The sequence below is a fragment of the Phlebotomus papatasi genome, chromosome 2, assembly GCF_024763615.1.
Source record: "Phlebotomus papatasi isolate M1 chromosome 2, Ppap_2.1, whole genome shotgun sequence".
NCBI classification, from domain to species: domain Eukaryota; kingdom Metazoa; phylum Arthropoda; class Insecta; order Diptera; family Psychodidae; genus Phlebotomus; species Phlebotomus papatasi.
The window spans coordinates 109,721,997-109,749,980 of NC_077223.1; the positions used below are offsets into that span (position 1 = coordinate 109,721,997).

General features: G+C 33.0%; 1 protein-coding gene across 1 annotated transcript in view; it reads left to right on the plus strand.

The window, feature by feature from the left end:
- LOC129800789 (glutamate receptor 1-like) overlaps positions 1-27,984 on the plus strand; it is a 119,353-nt gene that overhangs the window by 23,976 nt on the left and 67,393 nt on the right. Inside the window, exon 3 of the mRNA XM_055845428.1 lies at positions 21,501-21,628. Coding sequence (XP_055701403.1) covers positions 21,501-21,628 — 128 coding nt within the window. The remainder of the gene's footprint in view (positions 1-21,500; positions 21,629-27,984) is intronic.

A 27,984-nucleotide genomic window follows, 5' to 3' on the forward strand; every position in this document is an offset into this window, starting at 1 on the left:
GAAAAAGTAACAAATTCTTAGATTTTTAATTCTACTAATAATTATTTAAAACTAGTTCACGATTTAGTCATAATTATCCTTGAATTAAAAAGAATTATTTTCTGAGTGGTTCAATGAGTTTAAATTAATTTTATTAAATATTATGACGGGCAATAGAAATTTTTGTGGCTATTTAAAATATAATTACAATATAAAACTTTAGTAACATATTGATAAAAATAATGATTATAATAATTGATTAGTAATTAGTAATAATAGTAATAGCATGTTCTATTGGTTTATTGAGGTGTTTTAAGCCATTATGTATATCATGTATGTTTATTAGTTTTCCTTTAAATAACAAAATTGTGTATTTATGTACAGCCCCATTATTGTACTAATCTATGTATTGTACGCCTATATTAAGAATATGTTATTATTAAAAAAAAATTGTTGATTATCTTACCTACTGCTGTCTGTCATTTCACGGAGCGTGCTAGAAAAAACGACCAAAATCGGTCAATGATTATAGTTAAAGCACTCAGTTAATTTAAATTTTAAGTAACTTTATTCCGTACCAAGTTCGGAAACAATTTTGGAGTAAATTTGGATGTTCGAAAATTCAATGTCGAAAATTTTTCGGTCATAGGACAAAATGTCCATCGGGGCTACCTCCAAAATCTAACCAAAACAACCGGTTTTTGGAGTAGAAAAATGGGGTGGGAAACTGGAGAGAGAACATCTTGAGATAATATCGACTTATTGCCTCCACTGGTCACCGAGGATTGGAAATCGATGTCACGTACTCTTTAACCTCTATTCCGGTAACAAACGAATACATTACTGATTTATTTCCGATTAAAACCGATGCAGTCGGTTTGTAAATTCCAAGACCTTTCCAAAAAAAATCAAATTTATGCAAATTGGATGAAAAATGAGCCATTCAGACTAGTTAAACCTAGACCTTCTAGAATTCTATGTCGAAAATTTTTTCGATCTTAGCTACGTTTGGCCGAAAACCCTCCCCTGGGTTACCCCCGAAACATATACGAAAATGAAAGAAGTCGTCGGAGCCGTTTATGAAAAATATTGTTTTGGAGGGGAAAAAGAGGAATTTGGACGGAGGAAACAAACATCTAAAGATAATGTTTTTATTAGGGATCACTTAAGATCGAAAGCTTACATCTTTAAAGGTTTAAGCTTTTGATCGGTGACAAATTCGAAAAAGCGAATTCCTTAACTGTTTTCTCTTGAGGTTCGAGTACTAATAGAAAAGGTTAATTACTCGCCTTACCTATTAAAATAGAAAATAAATGGATGTGGGGCATCTTTAAAATGAGACAGCTTTGAAATGGGACTTATTATTATTTATGATATAATTTAACTCCACAGACCATTTGTGAAGCTAAATTATTTTATGATAAGTCTCAATTCCATTTAAAAATAAGAAAAATGTCCAATTTCAAAGCTGCCTCAATTGAAAGGTGCCCCAATTCACTCTACCTGAAAGACAACCATCAATTTTCCAAGTTCAAGCACCTAAGGCAATTACAAAATTTGATGCTGATAAAATTTCAAGAACTCTAAATCAACATTTCATGATAAAACATTCATGAAACCATATTAATATAAATGAATGATAATGATATGAAGTAATTTATTCTCTCAACTCTCCTAAAATTATAATATCTCACTGTTCAATCGCTATTAAATGAATTATCACTGAATTTGAAGCGCAATAAGCGCATCGTAAAATTATTCTCTAAATCTTTATGGGCTTCTTGTGCATTAATGATCAATAAATAAATTTTGTGACAATTTCCGTCCACAGAAAAAAAAAATATCCAACTTCCTGGACAAAATTAAAAATTTATTGCTGACACGTTTCTGAATTTGACACTGCAAACGAATCGAATCAACCCACGAAGTAGCATTTAATGATGCCCTAAGTATTTGGGCGATGATAAAAATCTTCCCAAAATACCACCCATATCGATGCTTTGCAAATTTCTATTTGATATTCACCCCTTGTTCTTTCCTTTAGCCTCACAAATAAAGTGTGAGCATAATATCAGATATATCGATTACGAATGTGTTTGCATATGTGGTGTATTAAGCATTGTAAAGTACCACTCCTGTGAAGCCTTTGGAAGGAATAGGGGACTGGGGTTTAGGGGGAATGGTAAAAGGAAAGAGTATATATTTAGTACACAGCCTGAACCTTTGACGCTCATGAGGTTATATACGTAGCCAGGAGATGGCATCATCAAAAAGGGATCGAAAACCATTTCCCTCTTTGCCCTGAATAGAAATCGTGTTTTTATCCCATTCCCTTGCGGTTATAGATCAATCGTTTTGTGCGATGAAGACGACGTCGAAAAATAATCATATATAAGTCGTAGTGAAGGCTATGAACCCGCCAGAAAAAAAAGAAGATCTTATAAGAATTGGTCAAGGGAATGTCATTTAGAAAAATAATGTACTTTAAACTAGATTTAGTACGAAAGTTTTCAAGTCGTAAGTTCGATTCATAAATTTAAAGCTTCTCTATAGATATTTGAGAGTAAAACTTACAAGAAGTCTTTGTCAAGAAGACGTCAAGAAAATGTAATGAATTGGAAATAATAACCCAAGTTTGTATGCAAAAAGTTATCCTCAGTCCTCAGGAAATTTGAATGATACTTCTATGTTTTTAAAAACCTTTGCCTGAGTTTTACGTAATGCAGATTTCAGACTGGAAGTTTAGCCCAGTTCCTGAAAGTCTTCAAATCCTGAATAACAATTAATTTGATGATATTTCAAAAAGAAGAAATATTGTCATTTTGGATTCGATTAAAGAGGTTATAAAACCGTATAATCAATTTATAATTTTTCACTATCAAAAATAAAATACTGACAATTTTGAATAATTTCATACTATTTCACGATACACTCGCTGATCATACTTATTCACCCCCTGGAGGGGAATTCTGTAACATTCTGGCAATGCCATATGACAAATTGGGTTTGAACCCCAGGAGAGATTTTTCGAAAATGCGATTCTGTAGTCGTGACATTGCCATTTCGGCGCACGTGACATTATCAGAAGTTACATATTAGAGATTTCTGGCAATTAAAATGACAATGAATGTTGTTAAACAAATCAACCAAGACGTACTGTATTTTCATAAAGTCATCAAGTAAAGGAATTTCATTAAAAAATCAATGAATTGCATTTTCGAACACATATGATATGACAAAAAAAGCTCGATTGGCATTGTCAGGTTTCGAACTCACGCGTGACAATGCCACAAAAATTACAGAATTCCCCTACTAGAATAACCATCTCCAAAAAAGAAATGGCAAAGCGTCCTAGCTTTGCGAAGTGCTCGAACTCACGAGAATAAGCTATTCGCGTATTATCATTTCGCATGCTTTTTAGGTACATACCGCTTTTGTACCGATTAAATTGATTGATAGCTTTTGAGAACTATTCCGAAATAGGTAATTTCTTAAGAAAAGTACGTTCTAGAACAAATAAAAAGTAAACCCGAGAAAGGTATCAATTTTCGGATATAAATATTACCGATTCACTAGTATGATTAAGTCCGATGCAGTCGGGTTGGAAATTTCAAGATATTTCAAAAAATCCAAATTTAAGCAAATTGGTTGAAAATTGCGCCTTTCAAGGTGGGTTAATTTTGATCATCGAAAATTCGATACCGAAATGATTTTCGAACATAGGCGTGCAAGAACGAAACACTCGACATGACTATCTCTAATTGTATTCGAAAATGAAAGAAATAGTAGGATCCGTTTTCGAAATAAACAAAAAAACATGGTTATAGAAGGGTAGGAGCGGGGTGGGGGAAATAATGTTGACTTATGGGGGGTCGTCTAAGACCAAAACTCGATATCTCTTACCGTTTGCCATCTAGCCATGTCACAAGTTGAAATAAAGTGGATTATTTAACTGCACTCTCTTTTTCAAAAGTAACTTCTTCCAAATAAAATGTGAGAGAAAGTCTTGCCAAACTTGTTAAAAAAAACAAGATTAACAAGATTAATAGAGATTAGAGATTAGAGTAACAAGATTAATTCGTCCGTTTAACAAACTTTTTTTGAGAGGTTGTTGAAGTGCAACAAACTCCATGCTAAACCAAACTAAGCCAAAATAGAAGTGTAAAATTTTATTGAAGTCGTCAAACTCTATAGAGGAAGGTACGCTGCCTTGAGATGACTAAAGCTTCGAACAACTAATTTTTTTCAATACGCTTTCAATGGATTTGGCCCATATAATATTACAATTTAATTGCCAGTCCAATAATGCTTCAAATCTCCTGAAAGAAACTATGGATCAAATCCATCACAAACATGGTAAAAAATTGGGTTGTCTGAAGCTTCAGTTAATTGTAAAATTAGTATATGTATTAAATTTTAATACCGAATATATATAAAAGAAATACATTAAATAAAAATTCTGAAAAGCTGTGGAAACTTCTAACTTTTTAATTATTCAAAAAAGACATTTTTACTTTTTGACTTTGATAATTCCGCAAGGTGATTAAAGTATTTCTTGTTCGAATTTCGAAGTGCTCGAGTGTCAAAATGTATCAGTCTTCGCTTTGTTGTGAGGAAGAAAACAAAGCAATGACGCCACTATTCCTGTGTAACTTTTTTATCAGCTTCTTTGTGTCATATTTCATCAATTTTCTACACCTTGTGAAAAATTTTAGTTTGAAAATTCGAAATTGGATTTGAATTTTCGAACATCATCGCCATTTTGCGGAAATAGAGTTCCATTTACCTTTTATAAGGGGAATGAAACTCCATTTGTGTGTCCAGTGTACATCCAATTAGTCGATTGAGATTATTCCGCTAATATTATCAAACTTCGTTCTGTACTTACCAACTTTTGTTTTTTGTCGATCTACTCAATAAATGCGAAAAACGAATTACATTTTAAGTAAATTTCGATCGTTCTTCTCAAAATAAAATAATATTCTAGTTTAAAGTTCGAAACATTAGGGGAAAGCGCGCTACTTTCGAACGATTTATGCTTCGCACAAATCATTTTTTTTTCAATGTGTTATAAATTAATTTGGCCTATTATAATATTGTATTATATTTTAGTAGTTGATTTAATGCCTCAAACTTTCAGAAAAATTGCGGATGAAATCCTTGTGGAACATAGAGAAAACATTGAATTGTCCGATGCTTGAGTCGTCCGAAGGTAGTGCGCTTTTCTCTAGAGCTTCTACTTATTCTAAGGACTAACAGGTGGAGTTTTCGTAAGTGAAGGGTGTATTCGAAGATCGATTTCTAAAGCCAAAAGGTATTTTTACTTCTTGTTTTGTCCGCGTGGTGGTTGAAGTAGTTCTTGTTCGAATTTCGAAGTGTCTAGACTAGTGAGCAAGAATCTTTTGAAACCAAATAAATGTCAAAATAAGTTTGCCCAAGTAGCGTTTCGGCAATAGACGTACAATTTTGATTTGACGTTTGTTCGGTTTCGAACAGTTCTCCTGTCAACCTGGGTCAGTCGTTATTTGTTTTTAAATCTGTTCGCTATAACCAAGTGATTCCCGAGGGGTTACTCATAAGAAAATAAATTTCTTCCGTTTCCAGAAACAAGAGGAATGTTTCTCCGTTTCTGTTTCTATCGCTAAAAAAAATTGTGTTTCTCTCGTTTCTTGGTGTGTTTCCTCGTTTCCAGCATGTTTCTCATGTTTTCAGTTATGTTTCTTCGTTTCTATCCATGTTTCCGTTTTTCTATCCATGTTTCTATCCAAGTTTCAATTTCTTACGGGGGATTTTGTGTTTTCGCGTTTCCAGAAACATTTTCCAGCTACGTTTCTCTGTTTCCACGCATGTTTCTCTTGTTTCCAGTAATGTTTCCTCGTTTCTGAAACCGTTTCTCGGCCAAATGGCTTGTGTTTCTCCAATGAGTAACCCTTCGGTAATTCCTCTGTCAATTTCAAACTGTCAAATTTTTGAAAATTCGTAATTTTGTTTGAGTTTTTCGAACACTTACGAAATTTTGTCCTAATAGAAACCTATTTATCTTTTAGTTGAAACATATTTGGAGAATTAAACCCCTACTGTGAGCAAAGCGATTGTGTTCTCATATCTTAACAAATGAGTTTTACTCCTTACCACAATATTTCAATAATAAATTAATTTCACGTGTGATTTCAGTGTTCGCTACATTTATGTAACCAATTTTCTGCTCAATTAGACGCCCCTCGTGTGCGGTTTTCTTCACTCAACATTCAACATCATCACGTTGGGTGAAAGCTTTCGTCTGATTGATAACTAGCTGGCATTTCAATCAACCGTCATCGTCACTTCAAAGCTCTCGGTCTTGCTATTCCCACCCAAAGGCACCTTGTCAAAAGCAACCCTCAAACCCAAAAGGGCTTCGGGGATCGCAATGGATGGTGCAAAAAAAAGGGGAAAAAAGCACAAGATAGGGGGTGGAATTGTAGCTGAAGGGCGAGAAAAATTGACTGTTGTCAGTGTGCTGGAAAGTCTCTTTGGTGGAATTTATGGAAGGAAAAGTTGTCGGGATATAAATCGTGGTGTTGGCGAAAATTGAGCATACACAACCATTTACACAACTATCAAGAATTCATTTGTTAGGGATTAAAAGGGAATTTGAGGAAAATGGGTAAGGAAAATTGTATAGTGTAAATTTTCTAAGATACTCCTGACTTTGTGAATTAACTGCAATATTTTTCATGTTGCTACAAAACAAACACATCCTGCCACTTGGAGCTAAACTTTGAACAGAACTGAAAGTCTTATTACGTCTCACTTATTTATGGAATAAATTCTAATTATCTTGTTAAGGAGTGGAGTCTATTAAAGTTAGTGCCTGTGTGGGAGGCGGGGGGGGGGGGGAGGAGGTGAGAAAAGCTCATACTATTGCTTGTGATGTTTTGTATGCGAAAAGGCAAATTTTCACCCCCAAACTTTTAGCATATAAGGGAGACGACAGATATAGGGGAAGTTTTTGGGTAGAAAACTTTGTGCAACACACCCCCTCATCTCTTTTCCAGCATCGTTTAGTCCACGGAAAAGTTTGCTTTAGAAAAAAAAGATACTGCTATACATTTACATCAATGTACAAGATGTACAACATTTTGCATAAAAGTCTTTCTGTTTCCGAGCAAAAAGTACGCCCCGTGGAATTTTTGTGTATATACACTGAATATTTCCATAATTCATTAAATGCATCGTGTTGTGTCTGCCTCTTTTTTTTTACGTCCATCCTCCAAATATACACAGGAAAAGTCTCTAAAGCCCCTTGGGGTTGTATTGTTGTAATAATCTGGATTAGCTAATCCGATTATACAGGGAGTGGATTTGAAATCCGTATAAATTCAATTGGAGATTAAGCTTTATTAAAACGCAGTAAAATAAAAGTATGGTACAATATGAAACATTAATACCTTCGCAATGTAAAAATTGCATTAGAAAAATCTGTTATTGCATATGGAATATTCAACCAGGGTCCTCTCGACATTTCATTTTTTCCATACATTTTTGCATAGAGGCACTGAAGACTATTGGCAAGTTTTTCCCAAAGAGAATTGACTTATCAGTCTGATATATCTTGAAATCGTGCATTAAAATCTATCTAAAAATACATATTTCATTATGCTCGCCGAAATAATACAAGAACTACGAGCAAATTTGTTTGAGTCGCGGTGCAATATCTGCAAAATTTTTACAAGGAAAAATGAAAAATAGCTTCACTTTTTATTAGGCTTGATGGGCCCCTGATTCAACAAAATGGGAGATTCGGGTAAAGCCAATCGTCTTTAAAGACCCTCACACACGGTAAAATAACAAATTGTGACCTATATTTCGTCAGTTGAATCAACAACCGTGCTAACTGCATTTGCTAGTGTCACAATTCGTTGTAAGCGTCACATCAATGCGCGGCGTTTATAACAAATTTTGTTACAATTAGCAAATAATATGACAGAAAGACATCTTTTATATTATTTGACACCCCAGACATAAGATTCAAGACAAGATTACCAAATTTTGACTTTATCGTAAATAAAAGGTAATTCTAATGTCATCGGCAGTAAGGAAAAGTACACAACTTTCGGACGACTCAAGCTGCAAACGCTTCGAACCAAGCGCCTGGCAAGGTGGCCTTTTTATATGGACCTATTTGAAGCCAATTCCTAAATTGATCTCGGACTCAACTCACAGTGCTCCAGGAAAAAATTTCTTTAAACAAAAATTTAGTATATTTATCCCTCCATACGTAAAGGTTACTTATAATACGGAAAAACTTCTTACTTCTTAAATATTTAGCATTACGATCACGAGTGCAGAAAACATCCCATACGGTATGTGAAAGTAAGAAATTGGCTTCAACTTTGAAGGCCACTCTCCGGGGACTAACTTCGAACAATTCAGTTCTTTCAAAATGTTTTTAATTAATTTTCCTCATTATAAAATTAAATATTTGAATAACCAGTCCAATGCCTCAAATTTCTTAAAGAGAACCATTGGTTAAATCCATTAAGAACATAAAAAAAATGAGTTGTCCGAAGGTAGCGCGCTTTCCCCTAGTTTGTAAAGTATTCATTCTTCTAAAGTTGATCGTGAAATCCTTGAAATCCTTGATGGCCGTCTATCGGCACAATTCGCAAGTGTATCTGGCGAATTACACTCAAAGACTTAGTGACATCTAAGGCTATTGACCGATAGGTTACAGAAATTGGGAGATCGTCGAGAAAGAATGCGATGCCAAAGTTCCTGAACGATGACCCTTTTGATAACTTTACATAAAAAAAGCTAGTGATAAGCCTAGAACAGTTGATAGAGGTGCGATTCCTTCATTGCAAATTTGGATTGGAAAATCAATTTTCATATCCTTTTCTTTCTTGAACGATTTGCATATGTCTATCCCACTCTTTCGGACTCTTCTTTCTCATTCAAACATCAAAACAAATTCTATTCAGTTATATCTAATTTTGAAACCGAAAGACTGGAATATTTGCACTGGAATATCTGCAAATATTATATTTTGACAAAGAAAGAGACGTGAATTTTGATTTCATGAAATTAGTCCGAGCTAAAAGGTGTACCGAAGGCATAAATATCAATTTTTACTCAGTAAAAAATAAATTTTGTCAACTTAATTAGATGGTGGTTCTAGAAAAAACAAAATAATATTATTCCTTTGAAGAAACTTAAATGATAACCTCATTCTTTCAAGGCTTTAATATACCTATTATGATCAAGGAAAAAATTTCTACGAATCAAAATCGATTTTTTTGCCGATATAAATTGATTTTATTAATCAAAATTGATTCTTTTGTTAGCCACAATTAGTTCCTTTACTAACTTAAATTGATTGTCTTATTGATCAGTAGATCAAATTCAATTCTTTGGCTGACCAAAATTCATACTTTTATTGACAAAAATTAATTCCTTTGCTGACCAAAATTGGTACTCCCATTAACAAAACCGATTGCATTGCTTAAAAGAATTCATTTCTTACTGAACAAAATTAATTTTTTTGCTAAGTCGATTTTTTATCTAATCAAAATCGATTTTTAAAAAATGTATTTTGTTTACCCTAATATTAAATTTTATCAATACAAAAATTGCTAAGCAAATAAATTGTGCTCTATATTTTAAATGTGAAAAGAAGGAAAAAGAGTATTTCACTTAATCTAGTCTTGTTTTGGATTTTTATGACTCCGGTACATCTTTTTGATCAGAAATATTTCGTAAGGTCAAAATTCACATCACTTTCTTTCTTAAAAGCTTTACATATGTCTGTCCTACTCTTTCGAACTCTTCTTCTTCATTTGAACATCACACCAAATTAAATTTAGTTCAATCTAATTTCGAATCCCAAAATGGGATAGATTTAGACAAATTTATTGAGAAAGAAAAGGAATCGGAAATTGATTTTATGAAAATTTATAGATCTGAAATGCGTGCATTGTGCATAATATCTATACCCTCCACATCTCTTTTTCACGCTCATTGTCATCTTTTAAACACCGAAAAAATTTTAAATTTGTTTCACTCAAAAAGTTATAGATATAACGTCTCAGAAATGAAATAACATGAATTTAGATTTCATTAAATTTTATTGAGCTAGACGTTTTACCGGAAACTCTGATCAAAATCAACTTTTTGTTGACCAAAATTGATTATATTTCAAATCTAAAGTGGATTTTTGCTTTTAATTTTTTCTGCAAACAAAAGTTTTTTAATTGACCAAATTTGCGGTTTTATACCTGCGACACATCTTTCAAATTAGTAAGACTTCATTAAATCAAAATTCGCATCTCTTTCTTTTTCAATGAATAAGTGTATCACATTCTTTGAAACACAAAAATGGGCTGAACTAAATTTAATTTAGTATGATATCCAAAAGAAGAAAAAGAGTGCGAAAGAGCAGGATAGATATCTTCTGAACCTTTGACACAAAAAGAGATGTGAATTTTGACTTCATGAAATTTTCCAAAAGAAAAAGATGTGCCGGAGCTATTAGTTATCCAATTTCATTTTTACTGATTGAAATTATACTGTTTCATAATAATAAATATATTTTTCGGTTACCTACCAAAGTTCATCAAATTTTGCGTGTTTCCTTTTTCCATGTCAATATTAACGATAAAGCGGAAAAACAAACTGAAATATAATACGATTATTGATATTTATAATTTTCCACCTCGTTGTCAGACACGTGAATTTTCTGATTTTCTTTGAAAAAGCCCTGAAAATCCCCTGTGATACTGGAGATGAGCCTACTTTCATGCGAAATACGATCTTAATTGGAAATTTGAGTCTGAAAATTGTGAAACATTGTTTGTTAAATATAAACAATAAATCAATTTATTTACATTATTTAATACCACCTCTGATTGGTGCTATTCAATTATTTCAATTTTGTAAAATGCCCTGCCCATGTTAACTCTATGTGATATTTCCCTAATTAATTTGTCACTCAATACAATTTTTGGAAAACTCGGGTATACGCAGTCTCTCTTGTGCCAGGAAATAACATAAAGTTTTATATCACATACTATTTTAATACAATTGCTATTGATTAATGTGTCTGGTGGGAAAAATTGCCAGAATGAGATTAAAATTCACAGTGAAAGATTTGATGGTTTTACATGAAAAATGGCACTAATTGAACTTAATATTGAACATTTTAATGCCACAGAATTACATATGAAACTGACAGAGATAAAGATGGGAGGATTGGGTTGGTCCTCGACATGGGAAAGCAGACAAAATCCTGAATAAATTTGCTGCTCAACATTCCCATTCTAAATTATTTACAGAATTATTCTGCATTTTAAATATTAACACAAATTTGTGTTTGTGTTAGTTTGTAGTTAGTTTTATTGGAGCTTGCATCGATTTTTCGAGAGGATTCGGTGAAAGTTATGAAATATTAGGAATTCGGATTAAATGAAATCGTTATAGGAATTATCCATAATTTATTATTAATATTTAATATTTTATGTACAAATTCATTTAAAATTTAACTACCCCTATTGTTCATGCTAACGACTGATTTTTATCGTAATGATTTATAAAAAAAAACATTATTATTTAATAAAAGCTTGTTGAATATTTAAACGTTTCAATAAAGGTCAAAATTTATATATATTAAACTTGACCTTCAAAATATTTTATAGATATTTTCAAGGTTAGAAATGAAAAATATCTCTAGAGCAGAGGTGTGCAAGAACTGTTTAAAACCGAACAAACGTCAAGTGAAACTTGTACGTTGATGGTCAAAACGCTACCTGAACAAACTTATTTTGACATTTATTCGGTTACAACGTTTCTTGCACACGTATGCTCTAGAGAATTCTCAACTGATTCTGACAAACCTACCTACCTTCAGGTGATTGATAACCGTTAATTAATTTAAGAATCCTGTCGTTTGGTAATAATCTTACCGATTTGAGAGCTCTCTCCGTTTGAAATTTTTTCTAAACCGATTCGAAGTTATATCAGAGAGAACTTACCTATAAACCTGTTGGAAGTTCGAACGTTTAAACCGACGGGTGACACAAAAGTGTGCAAGTTCATGAAAAAGACTAATGCAAAATGTACAAAAGAGGCATGTGAATAGATTTATGAAATTATCTTGATTTAAAACGTGTGCCGGAACCATAACTGAAAAAATCGTTTTTTTTATGGCTTCGGCCAGGGGGGTGACATTAGCTCTGAAAAAATGCGACCGATTTTAGTGTAAATTTTCCCTGTTTACTTATACATTTCACAAGATATCTCCAAAACTACGTAGGTTAGCAATTTGTAGTTTTCGGTTGAGCGTTCAATATTAAGTTATCTTTTATTTTCTATTTATATTTTTTGCTAATTCATTCTACACTGACAGAAAACAGCTCATAAACCCAAAAGTTTTTTCGGCACGCTAGAAGCATATAGGAAACATAGGAAATGTCATGCCCCTGGCTACGGCATATCTTTTAGATTAGGAAAATTTAATGAAATTGAAATTCACATCTCTTTCTTTCTCAAAAAATTTTGAATATGTCTATCACAGTCTATAACAGCTCAAATTAGATTGAACTAAATTGAATTTCGTGTGATGTTCAAAAGAAGAAGAAGAGTCCGAAAGGGTGGAATGGAGATATGCAAAATTTTTAAGAAAGAAAGGGATGTGAATAAAAAAATAGTTAATAGAAAATGACAATGAGTCAATTAAAATTAAATTTATTTAGTTATGGCTCTGGCACAGTTTTTTAAATCAGGAAAATATCATGTAATCGAATACCACATCCCTTAAAAGCTTTGGATATGTTTATTCTACTATTTTCCACTCTTCCTCTTTAGAACATCAGACGAAATTAAATTTAGTTCTGTCTAATTTTGAGACCGGAAAAGTAAGATAGACTTCATAAAAATCTCCTGAGAACGAAAGGAACGTGAATTTTGATTTCATGAAATTTTACCGATCTGAAAGGTGGCGCGGAGGTATCATGGACTATTTTTTAATTTATGAAAATTTCATGAATTTCTGCGGAAATTTTGCAAAATTTCCTTACCCTTCACACGTTTTTTACACTCATTGTTATCTTTTAAACACTGTAAAAATTCTAAATTAGTTCTACCCAATTTTGTGTACAAAAAATGATAGACATAACCTAAAACGTCTCAAAATGAAATAATATGAATTTGGATTTTATTAAATTTTATTAACCTGGAGATTTTACCGGAAACTCTGATCAAAATCAACTTTTTGTCGACCAAAATTGGTTATTTTTCAAATCTAAATCCATTTTTACTGACAAAAAGTGGATTTTTGCTCTTATTTTTTTTCTCTGGATACAAATGATTTATTCACTGACCAAAATCGTTTTTTAGTTGACTACATTTGCTGAATACTTTCGGCGTAACCTCACGGAGGCATTATCGATCAAATTTGACTTTTATAATAACCATTTCTACTATACTGCTCTTTATGGTGTGTCCTAGCTTTACACAACGTTCTAGTATAATCTCAAAATAAATGAATGTAGGGTAAGTGTGCCAAATTCCGGCCAGCTTGCAATTTCGGCCACCTTTTTTGTTCCTCGAATTTCCATGAACTTTTAGATTTTACGTACTCTAGAGATTATACAATGCAAAAGAATAACAAAAAATGTAACTTCGACAAATGAGATGACGTGAAAAAGACATTGGAAGAATTCCCGAAGGGCAAGGAACTATGAGAATGAAGGTTGCCGAAATAGGGCACCAAAGCTATGTCTACATTTTTATTCATTTTAAAATGTATTAAGAATGATTTTAAAGTAAATCAAGATGGTAAACTCTTTACAAGGTTCCAAGCAACACTTTTTCAGAAGGAAGAATTAAAAAAAATCAATTTGTATTTAAAATATTACATTTCAAACTTGGGACTTCGACGCTTGCATGCAACTATGCCGAAATTTGGCACACTTACCCTACTCCATAAATAACTACGAGTGATATACGACGAGTGGGGGAATTCCGTATCAATCTGACAATGTCATATGACAAATTTTCGCGCTAAATTTTAGCGTAGAATAACATTAAAACAAAGAGTTCACCGAATGACCATTACTAAGGGATCTATGAAGCTCCATATGAAACGGATATTCGATTAGTTCTTCTGAATTTACTGTTTGAAAAGCTTTAAATTCGCCATGTGATATTGTCATACTGTTACAGAATCCCTCTACAGATATATATTATTTGTTGGTTGGTTCGTTAGAATGCATTTGCAACAAGAATGGGACTCCCCTACCCATATCCGTCACAAAATATCTTACATATACGTTATGTTGATGGAGCTTTTAAAATAAGTAGGAAACATAAAATTCCACAGAATTATTTTAAGCAAAAAAAAACTCGCATAACTTCATTCAGGACAGGATAGATCTTCTGTAGCAAAAGTGAATTTACCAAATATCTCCATCACATTAAAAAATCTTAATAACGCTTTATGGGCTCATGGAAAAATCTCGTGAATTTTGCGAATATAATTTATTGAGACATTGCCAGGTGAAATAGCTCAATTTTGCATAGAAGTTTTTTTTAGTACATACATTTTGCGCATGTTCCTCAAATGGAGATCAATGTATTAATTTGAAATGGTAGCTCCTTGAAGATTCCTGAGAAGAGATGAAAGTAGCGAAATAAATTAGAATACTTAAAATGATTGCGATCCTTTCTTTCCTCACAGCAATCTCCCATGGGGAATTTATTTAAAAAGTTTTTGCAGATTTTTTTTTGTTGGGGAAAAAAAGAAATCCTTGGTAGCTTTTCGTCATTATTTTTCACGGAGATTGCAATTGAAGAAGCTCTATAAAAGCTTCCTTTTTATTTGTAAAAGAATTTTAATGTCCTCTGCTATTTTCCTCATTTGTACTTTTTTAATTGCTCTCATTCCAATTTCCTCGTTCATTTTCATGGGATTTTAATGAATTCTGTTGCAGCTTCTGAGTGCACAACAATAAATTATATTCCACCATGAGATATAAATTGCATCACTTCAAGCAGATTCTCTCGTGATAAACACTGAAAATTTATTCTAATAGTTCTTCAAGATGGGGTTCTTCTTTTCATTTGTACACCATGGCTAAGAAAAATCCTCTGGGAAAATCAATTATTGGGAGATAAACAAAAAAAAAGTTGTTGAGTTTCTGAAGGAAAAGTTTGGGAATTATCTCACATCAAATTTCTCTTCCTCATCAAATGACATGAGAAAACAGAGTTGAAATGTTTTTTTCTCTTGAGGATGTCTCAACCAGAACTAATGACCTTATGCTATGCATTTGATAAAATTCTACAAAAATTTCGTAAATACGTTTACGTATCAAGTGGAGGGAAAACATTATCTCATTAATAGATTTCCCTACTGTTAGCGAAATTTGATAAGATTTGTGAATAATAAAAAATAAATGTATTCGTGAGCATTATAGAACATCAGAGCTTTGCATTAATAAGAGTAGATGGCGCCAGAGGCTAATCATTTTAAGTTAGGTCGCTGCACAAATATATAATTTATATAATAAGATGTAGTGATTCCGATCAGCAAGCAAGTGAGCCTTGAGTGGAAGATCGGCAGATCGCGCGATCAGTCTCCAGGATTGCGAGGATCGGCACCCAAAGTGAACCGTGAGTGGAAGACCTGTTTACCCCCTGGTTCCGACATATTATCAAGTCTTTTGCTAAAGGATAATGGGCTAACGTGGTCTATGGTGCGACCAACAATGAGACCTTTATTTATTATTGATTCCGGGATCAAAGTTCTAAACCATGCGGGAAATTTCTAGAGCAAAAAGCTATTTTCGTAGAAGAAAAATAATCTCTTATGAAACGTGCGCATTTATACCGTCTTTTTTAAGGGAAAGAATAAATTGTAACATAAAATATATTAAATGACTGTATATTTTCGAAATGGACATAAAAGCATGTTTTTACAATGCATAACATGCGTAGGAGGACATTGAATCATAAGTGTTGAAAGTCATAGCTTGAAACCTCCCAAGCAGCAATTTTTTCGTAAAATAGACTTGTAGAATATTCTAAGAAAGGCACTATAGAACCAAAAATCTATTTATTTACTTATAACGCTCTTGGTTCCATCAGTGAGATTACTATGAGTAAAGTGGGGCACTCTTTAGGATCTTAAGAGCTGCTATGGGAATTTCAACAGAAAATTTCCACTTTAAGTCTTTTAAAAGTATACTAAAAATCTTGTCTAATACTTGGTTCTATAAGGCAACTATTTTGCTTCTTGGGCTTATATCTCAGAGATTTATGAACCGAATTTAATTAATGAATACTCAATCGAAAGGTCTCGAAAAAACCTACAAAATGACGGTATAGATAAGTTCACAAGTCGACCGCAAAGGGCGCTCTAGGTTATCAAAGTTTTCAATTAACAAGATATGAGTTAAGTTTCGAAACTATTCATCCAATTTTAATGATCTCTTAATATGTATGTCTGATACTTTTAATGTCTTATGGAGAGAGATGGCCTCATTGTATTCAAACATTTCAGCAGAATTATTACATATTTTGACTTATTTTTCTAACTGTGATTTATTTATTAATATTCTTTTGAAATCGCAGTTATATTTAATATGACTGAATAGCCTTCCATAAATCTTGTTCCTATGCCGAGTTTGAGCTTTTTACCTTATCCCAGAGAGGAGTTTATAGTGGAAAAAGTCCTCATTTTGTATGGGGGCTACTGGTAGGAGGGGTGGAGGGAGGAGGTAGTATCCATGGATGAATAGCATAAGTTATATATTGACTCCATACCAAATTTCATGAAGATCTCTTTAGCTGTTGTTGAGTAATTCGATGTCACAATAGCATTTTTTCGAAAGGATAAAGGAGTTTTTACAAGGAATCCCGGTAAATATCGTCCTGGATCTCAGTAGTTGCTCATTCTACACCGTTACCTATAAAATACGCCTAGTTCCATCTGTAGTCGCCATATAGACCAACTCCCATACATTCTTGCCTAATGTCCTTTATCTGTTTTATATATTCCTTCTTGCAATAAACTGAAAATTAAAGCTTACAATAAACAACAAAAAAAAGATTACAAACAGGAGGGTGTCAAAGTCACCTGCACTTACCGTACAATTGTAGTAGGACTGTTAAGCCTCTAGGAATTTGAGGGAGAAAGCCCGTCCTGACGAAGAGTCTTCTAAGCTAATACCAATCACTGTTCAGCTGAAGTGGTAACTTTGAGGAGTGCTATACCGACGGCTAACTTCAAGTAACGATATCGCTATAGTTCCGTTAGATGGAGTTGTAAGAGCTCGACGATTTATTCAAAAGGCACAATCGAATCGGATCTTTTTTGGAAACTTCTTGGAATAGGCAATCGGGCTTAATCGGGGCAATCGGGGAGGGTATGCTGCACTCAAGCGGTGAATATGTAAACTAACTCTTACAGAACTACTTTGTATTTTCAGATGACGTTTCCATGAATTTTTATAAAATGTAGAAAAATTACTTTTATCTTTAAAGGAAAAAAATTCAAATTGTAAGCAAGAACTAAAATATTTTTCCAATTATAATAGGTACCCACAAAGCAAACGAACAATTCTACCCATTTATAATTATGTTTTCTCTACAAATTTTCAATTTTGGAGAATTTTCTCATTAAAAACATAATCAAAATCACAATAAGACTCATACAATTGAAGTGAAATGGAAGAAAATATTGCACAAGGGTGATGGTTTCAAACAGACAGAAAAAAATTCTAAGAGATTTTCCAGAATTTTTGCTCTTGAGAAAATTGTGTCAGAGGCATCTTGAGGGTAAAATCCTCTTCTTCATGATAGTGTCTGGATTGTGATAGTGTAAGATGAAGATTGAAGAATAGTACAAGATAATTTATCTTTTTTTCTCCCGAATCTTTTGCCATTCTTCAGGATCTAAAGATGGGAACGGAACACGAGGCGCATTTCATTTTGTGATGCTTTGACCTATTTTAAATAAAAGGACAAAACCCTGAACTGTCCTGGGTGGATTTTTTTGGTTTTTGGGGTAGACAAACCCATGAAAAAGTGCCACAAAAGTTGCCAAAAGCTCAACAGCAGAAATTAAATAACAATGGAACGGACATAATTTAATCTCATAAATAAATATTCAGAACAAATTTTTGAAATGGGTCTCATTCTAATTACCACCAATTAGGGGGTCAATTTCACTCACAGAGAAATGGAAAAACTTTTTTACACAATTTAACTTGTATATAAGCTTTCGTTGCTACAGTCTCTCTTGTTCAATTTTCTCTCGAGAACTCTACTGACAAATAAATCATAAAATTGATTAACAATTTCTCAATGGGTATTTCTTCATTTCCAATTTGTTGTGTTTTTGTTTGTGAATCCAATTAAAAATTCCAGCAAGAGCGGAAATTGTGCTTTGTCGAAGTTATTGCACAAGCTCCCGAAGAATTTCTCCAATAATTTCTGGTTGGTAGCATAATGAATAGATGGATCGATATTTTCAGTGGTTTTTTTTTCTACTGTCATAAATTTTAGAGGAATTTTGTAAGCAAATTTCCATCAGATTAACATTTCAAATTTAATTCAAATGACGCTCTTTTTCTTACCTTCCAATGTTCCTTAAATAAAATTTCTCTTGGCTGACATGTAACATATTGTGGCATCTTCGAGGGCAAATCTTACTTTAATTATTCAGACAACGCCTACAAAACTTTCTCTTTGGTCCCAATAAGCTTCTCAAGCTTTCTTCTGCAATTTCCTCTGCCAACATTCTCAAGGATCTCACCCAGAAATGCTAAAATACTTCACAACTGTATTTATATAGATTTATCTACGTTCAAATTATGCATTTGCTAAATATTTAATCAACATACCAACATCAACAATTTTGGTCAGTAGGGGAAAGTGCTCCCCTTTTGGACGTTCATGACTTCGAATAATGTGATTTTCTTTCATCTTACCTAATAGACTTATACTTAATTATCAATAATTCACGATAAGCTCCCAAGTAGCAATTTTTTCTTAAAATAGTCTTGTAGAATTCCCTAAGTAAGGTACTATAGAACCAAAAATCTATTTATTTACTTATAACGCTCTTGCTTCCATCACTGAGATTACTATAAGTAAAGTGGTGCACTCTTAAGGATCTTAAGAGCTGCTATAGGAATTCCAACAGAAAATTTTCACTTTAAGTCTTTTAAAAGTGCATTAAAAGACTTGTTTAATACTTGGTTCTATAAGGCAGCTATTTTGCTTCTTGGGTAACTAATATTTATTAGAAATGTGTCAGTCTCTTAGGAAAAATAGAAGAAAATTCACATTATTCGAAAGCATGAACGTTCGAAGGGAGAGTAACTTTCCCCTAGATTTGCGGATTTGCCAGCAAAAAAAATCAAAAATGATTATAGGGTAATTGTAACAAATTTCGGACAGCTTACAATTTCGGCCACTTTTTTGTTCTTCAAATTTACATGAATTTTTAGTTTTTGCATACTCTAGACTCTAGAGATTATAGAATAATAATGCTGCCACAACATTCCATGTCGAACAAGGACTTCTCACAGGGGGAATCAAGTGCAGTGAAGCTCACTGGATGCAATCCGAACATCTTTAACGACAGAAAAATTCCTGGTGACCTAAAGTGGATTCGAACCCGGGACACTTTCATCGTAGACCGAGTACTCTACCACCCGACTCGTTGAGTGATCTTACTGACCTTCCGTTAAATGGTCTTTAAACGTGAGGTTGTGTTATATGTTTTTATAACCAATTATATGGTTTGTTATTACGGATTTTGAGATATTCAGGAACTGAATTAAAACTTAAATTAACTTAAATTTAAACACATCGATTTGTCGCTTTCTGTGGAAAATAACGCCGATCTGTAGATTGGATTTTTTGCTCCAGATCGGTACAATTTTGCCGATCGCCGTTCACGGTGCATCTCTGAGAGCCATCTACTCACCCCTAGTCGGGGATCTAGGCTAAATGTTCAGATTGAAGACCACTTTACTGCCTAAATAGACTCAGACTGACCCCCAAGAATAATTAGGGTAAGTGTGCCAAATTCCGGCCAGCTTGCAATTCTGGCCACCTTTTTTATTCCTCGAATTTCCTTGAAGTTTTAGTTTTTACGTACTCTTGAGATTATACAATGCGAAAGAGTAACAAAAAATGTAACTTCGACAAACGAGATGACGTGAAACAAACATTGAAAGAAATCCCGAAGGGCAAGGAACTATGAGAATAAAGATGGTCGAAATAGGGGACCAAAGCTATGTCTATATTTTTATTCATTTTAAAATGTATTAAGAATGATTTTAGAGTAAATAAAGACGATAAACTGTCTACAAGGTTCTAAGCAACACTCCTTAAGTAGAAGGAATGAAAAAAATCAATTTCTATTAAAGATATTACATTTCAAAATTGAGACTTTGGCGCTTGCATGCAACTATGCCGAAATTTGGCACACTTACCTTACTTCATAAGTACGAACTGATATTTAAATCTGTCGTCGCTAAAACCATGCCGATCTGTCATCTTTTTTAATGAACACATCGATTTGTCGCTTTCTGTGAAAAATAATGCCGATCTGTGGATTTTTAGCTCCAGATCGGTACAATTTTGCCGATCGCCGTTCACGGTGCATCTCTAAGAGCCATCTATTCACCCCTAGTCGGGGATCTAGGCTAAATGTTAAGATTGAAGACCACTTTATTGCCTAAATAGACTCAGACTATCCCCAATGAATAATTATCCTATAATTTGGCCTAATTACAATTTTGCGATCAGAGTTTTAAGATTAAATGTTAAAAAGGGTCTGATATACGTATTTCATTATAATTTTGACACTTTTGGATTCATCAGAAAGGTCCTGGGAACCCCAAAGATGCAGATTTAGTTAATTTAAATTATTTTAAGGCAATTTCCAAAATCTTTCTGTGATATTCTAAGACATTTGATATGAATACTAATAAAGAACAACTTAATTAAAAAACAGGACTGTTTCAAAGTGTGAACTTCAAAGTAAAAAAATTTAAAGAAAAATGAACAAGAGTACTTTTCTTGAAATGACTTTCTTTTCCTCATTTGAAATTAAACAGAAGAAAAACAGTCTTTAGAAATATTTCCATTTTCCCACGGAAAAGAATTTTGTGTGAGAAAGTTTTGTGATTAAAAGAATATACGAGACTCTTAATACTTTCTGCAAACCTATTTGCAGACGGCCGCAAGCAAGAGCTGCATGATAAATGATTGTAGAATTAAAACAAAACTGTTCTGTGACACAAAAAATTTCCATGCATTTTCATTGCAAGAGAATTTAAAGGATCTCCTCATCGTGCCAAAAAGTCCCACTATATGGAAAGTTCTTTCACCCGTGAATTTAAAAAAAAAAATGGAAAAGAACGAAACACAATTGAAAGACTGAAGTTTTTGCCTTTTGTTCTTTCCAACTTCGCGAGAGATGGCAAATTGAATAAAGATGGACTTTTCTTCTTTTTACTATTTTTCAGTTTGTAACCAGTTCTCCAGGGGAGTCTTCTCAATGCTGGGAGCTGTGTCACCGGATTCCTTCGACACTCTGCACTCGTACTGCAATACATTTCAAATGCCATTCATCACACCCTGGTTCCCGGAAAAGGTAACTCCTCATCCTTCTGATTTAATATTCTATCTCGCAGCCCCTCATTCAACTCCCATCCAACAAAAAATATATATATTCTGAATTTTCATTATGATTTTTTCCACCAGCTCAACTCTTACTCCGTCGTCATATTATTTAATAACGTCATTTATCATACAACTTTTCTGATATTTCACTTTTTTCTGCACCAATTCGTGTCTCTCTCATGGGAAGGTTCACTGGGCTCTGAAGAAGGCCCAAATCAAGGGGGAAATATCTGACTTAAAACTTTTTAATTTCCTGGATTTAAAATTTTTTTGAGGTTAGATTGACAAGCTTGTCAAATTTTTAATCTCGCTCTTGACAAATCAAAAAATATTTTTAAAAGAGAAATATATTTTTAAGGTTAGAATGACTAACAAATTTCAAAAATAGCTTAAGATATCACATTCATTGTTGAAAAATATAAAACACTAGAATTCTGAACTAGTTAATCTCCTCAATATCTTTTTTAAAGGAAAATTAGGTTAGATTAGAGATGAAATTAGATTGAGGTTATCTCGTTATGTATCTGTAAAACTAACTTTAGTTAGGTCTTGGTATTAATAAAAGCCCGTAATATGGGCTTCAGCCCTAAAGCGGTCTTCAGACTAGAGGTTTAGCCCAGTTTTCGAAGGTCTCTGAAACCCAAATAGCAACCAATTTTTTTTGATTTTTCAGAAGCGAATAGATCATTTGCCTTTGATAGTCGAATAGTAAGTTAAATTCTTCCAAAAAATCTTGACTGATAAGGAATTAAAGCAGTTAATCCATATGGCTAAGCCTTGGGTCTGAAGCCCGTATAAGGCTTAGCCATCTGGCTTAACTCTTCTAATTCCTTATCAAGCACGATTTTACTAGGAAATTGTTTAGAATTGGTTAATAAGGGCAAATGATCCAATAGATTCTCAAAAATCAATAAAATTGCTTGTTATTTAGATTTTTGAGACCTTGGGAACAGGGCTAATCCTCCAGTCTGAAACCGGCATAAGGTGTTAGAATTACATAATCGCAAGAAAACAAATTGGTACGTATTCAAAAGATTTACAGAAGATTGAGGTTACATTTACGAACTAGACAATTTTAACAATTATGATTCCAAAGTCTACTTAAATATTTTTCAAATGAAACTCCTTGTGGGTACATTAAATCATTTTATTGCAAATCGAAACATAACCAAAGGTTTCTAACATAGCACTAACTAATCGTAAAGGTTTTGAGTTTAGGTTAATGAAAGATCCATACGAATTTTTAGAAAACGTAATACAGTTGTGACTTTTAAACTTAAATTAAGTTATTAAAGGACTAAAAAGATTAGGTTGGGCTAACAAATTTACCAGTCTTCATGGTCTTGATCCTAAAGGTTTCTTTTAAGATTTAGAAAATCCAGGGTTATATCTTCAAAAAATAAAATCAAAAAAAAATTAACTGATTGACGTTAGGTCATATTATCAATGAAATAAATGTTTTCGAAGCTAGGTTACATCAAGAAATTATCACTTTTCTTAACCTTAATTTTGAAGTGCTCCTAATTTTTTTTTATCGAAAAAAATATCTTGGAGTTTGGATTGCAAATGTTTTATTAATAAATATAAAAAGATACTGTTTAATGATGAACTGAAATAAAAATGGAACGCTTTTGAGGCTAGGTTAATATTTTAAAGGATTATAATATCCATAAATCATTTCTTAACATTAATACAGGGGGTTCCGGTATTATTCACATTTTCGGGACCGATGATAGCCACAAAAAATGGCATTATGCATTCAAAACTTTTACATACTCGCAGGAGATATCTTTTGAATAAATTACAGAAACGTTTTAATACATTCTTCTAGGCCTTGGCATACATAACGAATACCATGAAGCTTTGAGGTTATGTTATTTTAATACTTCTAAATAGTTATAATGCAAGGGGAAATTCACATTATAATATTATTTATTAACTGAGTTTGTTTTAATTATATAGCATTTAAAATGCTATTTAAATTTGATGTTAAAGGGGCACATATTGTGTAATTGAAATTTTAAGAAGCTTTTAAATATTTTAATCTTGACATAACCTCAAATAGAGAGATTTGGAATATATAATTTTCTAAGGCGTTTTTTGAAATCAATTAAATGTTTTCTAAGTATTGTTTCTCAGTAGCAATAGCCCCGTTATATCGTTTATTAAATAAATCCTGCTATTTCAGGACAAAATAAATAAATTTCTTAAATAAATTATCTACATAACCTCAAATATATAATTCAAAGTTTTCTTAATTACAGTTTAAAGTTTCGAAACATTTTTGGAAGAGTGAAAGCATGATTTTAATTCAAATGTGTTTAAGTTTTCTTATAACGTTATGAATCTAACCTCAAAAAAATTGTTTTTCTGTCCATTCTGTGGTAGAAAATTTTAATTTTTGTTTACTGTAAAAGTTTATTATGTTAAAAAAACAATTATTTTACATGGCTTCAAAAGAGAACTTTGGCATACCTTTAAGATGAAATCCAACATAACCTCAGATTTCAAAATAACCAACAACTATTTACACCAAACATAACCTCAATTATTTGAATTTCTGTTGGAATTGGGAAATTTCCAAGAACAGAAGCAAAACTTTTGACCAAGATATCATCCTCTTGAAGCCAGCATCCTCCTTGGCAAGAGTTTTGTTTAATGTTTTGTGGATATAATGGGGAAAAGGAGAAAGTTCCACGTTGCATGAAGGGTGTTGATAATGAAAATTTAATGAGTCGCGTCAGATACATGGTCCATTGCAAAAGAAGTTTTCATCTCTCCCATTGAGAGTCTTCATCCCTCTCTCTTGAATTTCTTTTTTGGAAAAACTACACCCTCAAGTTGTTGCTTTATATTTTGGACCAAACATGATGTGATTATTCGTAGAAACAAATTAATAATAGCACCAAGATTGATGATGTTGTTGTGTTTCGGATGAGTTGCCATCGAGATTGTTTGATACAAGAGAAGAACTGAAAGTTGAATGTTATTTTAATGGATAGAATTTTCCATTGAATACACATTGGAGAAAAGTTTTCTTGAAAAAGACGAAGAGTGGCACTCAATAGGACAGATTTTATGATGAAAATCATCTTTTGGGCGGCTTTTGTGATATTATAAATTTTCTCAGATGGTAAATGCGTAAAAAAGCTTCTTAGGGAAGGATGGGGCAGTTTCGAAGATGCATGTTTTTGAAAATGTAAAATTTTGAAAAGGTAAATTAATATGTAAAGGTGTACTGTATATTTTCAAATAACCTATGCCCAAGATAAACTAGCAACAAATAAAATAGACCCTAAAAGTTAAGATAGGGGGAAGTGGGGCAACTTTTTATTTCGGTACATTTGTAATTGGGCTTTTTTCTTCTATTTTTAAAAGAATTAAAGCTTATAATAATGTAATTTAGATACACAATTGGTTTACGAAGCTAAATTGTATCTCGGCAAGGCCTAGTTCCATTCAAAAATAGGAGGAAAAAGTTCAAAATTAAAGGTACCGTATTTCAAAGGTGCCGCACTTCCTCTATCTGAAACTTACCTAGCCTTCCCTGCTTATGAAAGATGTTTACTGAAATTAAACTTTAGGTCTAAATGCTAAATTGTTCTTGAATTCTTCAATTAACTTAATAAAGGTTATACGAAATTCAGATGAGGCGGTGGCTCAAAGACCCTATATTTAAAATAAAAAATATTTTTTATTATTTTTTAAAACCTAAAGAGTCATTTTGCTCGTAACATATTAAATATTAATCTGAAGTGAAGCCATATGGCTAAACTTTGGATCGGAAGAGCGTATTAGGAAAGGCGATAAAATGGGCGGAATTTCAAAAGGGAAGTGACTTCAGAAGGACGTAGCATTTCCTGATCTGTTTTTTATTACCCTTTGACTTTGCAATTCATAATACTTAAATCGATTTTTCTCACATTTTTGTACAGATTAAATCAATCTTCACAGAATTATTTGACATTAATAAATACTAAAGGAGGCGCGACCAAACTACTTAGTGATAAGGTCAAGGGTAAGGTACTTGTATACGTATTAAATCTTGTAACTGCATCTTGACTTTTGTGCGTATTACCACTCTTTAATTAATCATTAGAAATTAGAAATAGTGGTAATTACATCTAAAAGGGGCGTGACTGAAAGTTACTTAGGGGTGGAGCCTGAATAAAACGTTCAATTATATTTCCCTGCAAAATATGGCATTTAAACAACGACTATATTTGATATCGGGACCCAAATTTTGGTGGACAACAACTTCACAATTCCATTTGAAATCCATTGATAAAATACCCAGCCCTCTCCTATATGGTAATAGAATAGAATTATACCGTCGTGTACTTCAAGTAACAACATTATACCTTTCTTGCCTTTCTGTTGCCACTTCAGAGCTTTGAAAGCTGCCAAGTGACTTCTTCCGAAATAACACCCCTAATAATTCCATCACCCAATTTTATGAACATCATTCCAATAAGCTCCCCTTTTTTCATGCTCATCTTCAGAGCTCTTTTTTTTCCTTTTACCTTGCATCCCAGACATCAGAAAAATTCCCACGATGTCAATTAAAATAACTTCCGTGGAAGAGTGTCATAAATTTTCCTGCTAACGTTACCAAACTCATCTCGGGCTCAATGTGACAGAAATGTAATCACTCTTGCAATCAATTCCTGTCGGAAGTATCAATCTCAGTCTCCGTGACATCTTAGCGCACTTTCTCAGTTTTAATGCCTCATTCGCAGTTGATATGACTTTCTTCTCAACACTTTACACTTTGAATGTTTGGTGCATCAACACTTTCGGGCAAATCACTAATGACTTAACGATGCACTCCCTTGGTTATGGTGCCATAATGCCTCTTGAATTATTCATTAATTGTTGGCAATGTTGCTCAAGACTAACGAGAATGAGTACCAGACGAAACAAAGATGTTAAATTACACTGTAATTTACATAAAGAACAAATTTCTAATGAAATAACAATTAAATGTAATTATCTCTTTAAATTCACGCACCATTTGTAATGTTTTAAAGTAGGGCACAAGGCTTTAAATGAAGCGAATGAACAGATCACACTAAAGGACTTTTGTGAGTTCAGAATTGATCCTGGTGATGGAATATTTAACTTGATTTTCAAAATTAGGCAAGGGATTTCAAGCTTCGCACACTCTAGCTTCGAACTCTTCATATTTTTTCTCATGTTCATTCAATGAATCTGACTTAAGACTTCCCCCTTAAAAATCCTAAAAACTTACCGGAAGTAAGTTCACCCCTGTAGCGTAGTAGTTTCATAGTACCCCTACTGTTTTATAGTTTTTTTTTTATGTTTGAAAATAACTGGTGTAATATTATTATTAATAGAGCGCTACTGGCCAAAAGTCCTAGAGAGTTCTCCATCTTTTTCTTCATAAACAGAGCCGATAGTCTTATGCGAAGGTGTTCAGTGCATTGAACTGAACTATTTCCATATTTATTTGAATTATAATTATTCCTTAAAGCAATTATCCTTAAGCAATAATTAATTGGAGGCTAATAATCAATGACGGGCGCATATATGGATGGGATTAATGTAGAGTTGTATAAATAAATTATTATTATTATCATTATTATTTCAATATTTTATTGGGATGATATATTACTGTTCAAGCTCCACAGAGAGCAGTATTAATTCTTCGATTTTTCACTCCCCAAAATTTTCACTTTCTACCCTCCGGGGAGCACTTTTCTCAACAAATCTTCGTGTTTCAGATGATTTCTTAGAAATGATGTCACGCTGTTTGTCCGTCTGTCCGTCTGTCCGTCTATCCGTCCGGCCGTTACCACGCCTAGAGGCTAAACGGTTAGAAATAAAGACGTGGGACTTTTGGGATATTCGCCCATAAGTCGACTCTTAGGCCTCCAAAACCATGTTTTAGAGACTACCTAGACGAATATTTCCTCCTGATACGAAAACTCAATTCTTTCCGTACTGAAGTAGATCTTGAAAAATTCGAAAATCTATTTGAAGATCCAAAAAAGAGACTTTCTTACTTTTTAATACTTTCGAAAGATGACGGAAGTTACATCCTGTTCGAATTTCGAAGTGCTCAAGTGTCAAAATGTGTCGGTCTTCACATTTTTGTGAGGAAAAAACACAGAACAACGACGCTTACTGTTCTTGTCTCATTATTAATCACTCCATAATCACTGATGAATTTTCCCCAGCTTGTCCGAAAATTTAGTATGAAAATTCGAAATTAAATTTGAATTCTTCGAACTTCAAGGACTTTTTGTGCAAATAGAGTTCCATTTACCTTTTATCCAAGACACTATTGGAGAATCAAAATCTACT